General features: G+C 32.1%; 1 protein-coding gene across 1 annotated transcript; it reads left to right on the top strand.

Annotated features, from left to right (window-relative positions):
• The first annotated feature begins 361 nt into the window (after positions 1-361).
• Positions 362-1,203, top strand: LOC101887704 (cytochrome b-c1 complex subunit 6, mitochondrial). Its single transcript, XM_005190614.4, has 3 exons — positions 362-513; positions 581-687; positions 740-1,203. Exons 2-3 carry the CDS (start codon positions 586-588, stop codon positions 911-913), a joined length of 276 nt encoding a protein of 91 aa, XP_005190671.1. The 5' UTR covers positions 362-513; positions 581-585; the 3' UTR covers positions 914-1,203.
• The last annotated feature ends 246 nt before the right edge of the window (positions 1,204-1,449 follow it).

Genomic DNA, 1,449 nt, shown 5'->3' with positions numbered 1-1,449 from the left:
TATTAAATACAACCTCTCCAATTGTATAGTGTGTAGCTTGCATAATGGGGTTTCACCACCAAACTGAATCCAAGATAATATTGATTCATCCCAAAATTATACATTTTGTCGCTTGTTGTCGTGCAAAATAGGCATTCCTCATGTCTCTAAATTTGAAATATTTTCAAATTATTTTCTTTTTTATTCAAAACAACACATGCACACATACAAACTATGTATATGCTTGGGAGATAGCTTTTTTCTACCTTCTGTATTTGTGGCATTCCACCATCATTGTCGATGCGCCTACCTGAATGATTTTACATGGTGTGTACCCAATCGAAAAATCGTACCGGACTGTGTGTATACTTTATAAATTTCTCATAACAATGTTGTAATTATTATGCGTCTTACGCTAACGTAACGCTCAACATCACGTTTTAAATTTGGGTCGTCGTACTGACAGTTGTTTAACTACACACAACTTCATAACATATTTGCTAAAAAAATTGGTGGTTGCATCACAGATTTTGGGTAAGAATTTACATATTTGAATAAAAACTTACGTACACTTGTCAGATAATCCTTGCATTTATTTTAGCAACTATGGCATTCACTAACTTTTGGAATTCATTGATTTCAATGCCATCTGTTAGGGCAGAAGAAGAGGAGGAAGCTGATTTGGTTGATCCCCAGACAACTTTGAGGGTGAGGACATAGAATTTCTGAATATTCTTTTATGAAACTGTGTTATTTTTAGGAACAATGTCAAACCAAGGGAAATATAGAAGCCCTTTACAATAAATATCAAGCTTGTAATGATCGTGTAAATAGCAGGACCAAAACAACTGAAAACTGTATGGAAGAACTATTCGATTACGTACAGGAACTCGATCACTGCGTAGCTCACAGTCTCTTCTCTAAACTGAAGTGAAACCCATAAGAAAAACTTAAAGTGTTACAATAATCTGGCAACTGATATAAATTAGCCAATATCTAAATTGCCCCAAGAGCATGTTAAACCTTATTGATTTTTTTGGCAATAAATGAATTAAGTAAAAGTGAATCAAAAATCATTTTAAATGACACATATTCATTACAAGTTTAGTGTAAACATGTATGCAAACTTGTTTCAGGCTGGGCACAAAATGTAAAAAAATTGTGACTGTGTTTTTAGATAAAAAAAATAAATATTGCAAGCGTTTCCTTGTCTCTATAAACAGATATGTTGTGAGTTTTAAATTATTTAGTTGACTTTGTTTTTGTCATCGGAATTCTTTCAGAAAAATTACTACTTTGATCGGGAAAATTCGACGCTATACTTGCAATATTATTTTAACTAGAGTTAATTTTTAAAGGCAATAGATAATATGAATGTCTCCCAAAAATACATAATTTGAGATTTTCACAATTGGCAAAAAATTTTGTTAACATGAACATCTAGGTCTTAAATGATAAGATAAGAAACCC

The sequence above is a fragment of the Musca domestica genome, unplaced genomic scaffold, assembly GCF_030504385.1.
Source record: "Musca domestica strain aabys unplaced genomic scaffold, Musca_domestica.polishedcontigs.V.1.1 21, whole genome shotgun sequence".
Taxonomy (NCBI): domain Eukaryota; kingdom Metazoa; phylum Arthropoda; class Insecta; order Diptera; family Muscidae; genus Musca; species Musca domestica.
The sequence above is the reverse complement of the archived record's forward strand: the minus strand, read 5'-3'. Positions and strand labels throughout refer to the sequence as shown.

Bases quoted from the DNA above. Each gene is read 5' to 3' on its own strand.
- LOC101887704 (XM_005190614.4), top strand. From the start codon at position 586: ATGGCATTCACTAACTTTTGGAATTCATTGATTTCAATGCCATCTGTT. The intron at 688-739 runs GTGAGGACATAG...TGTTATTTTTAG, and splicing joins ATCCCCAGACAACTTTGAGG to GAACAATGTCAAACCAAGGG.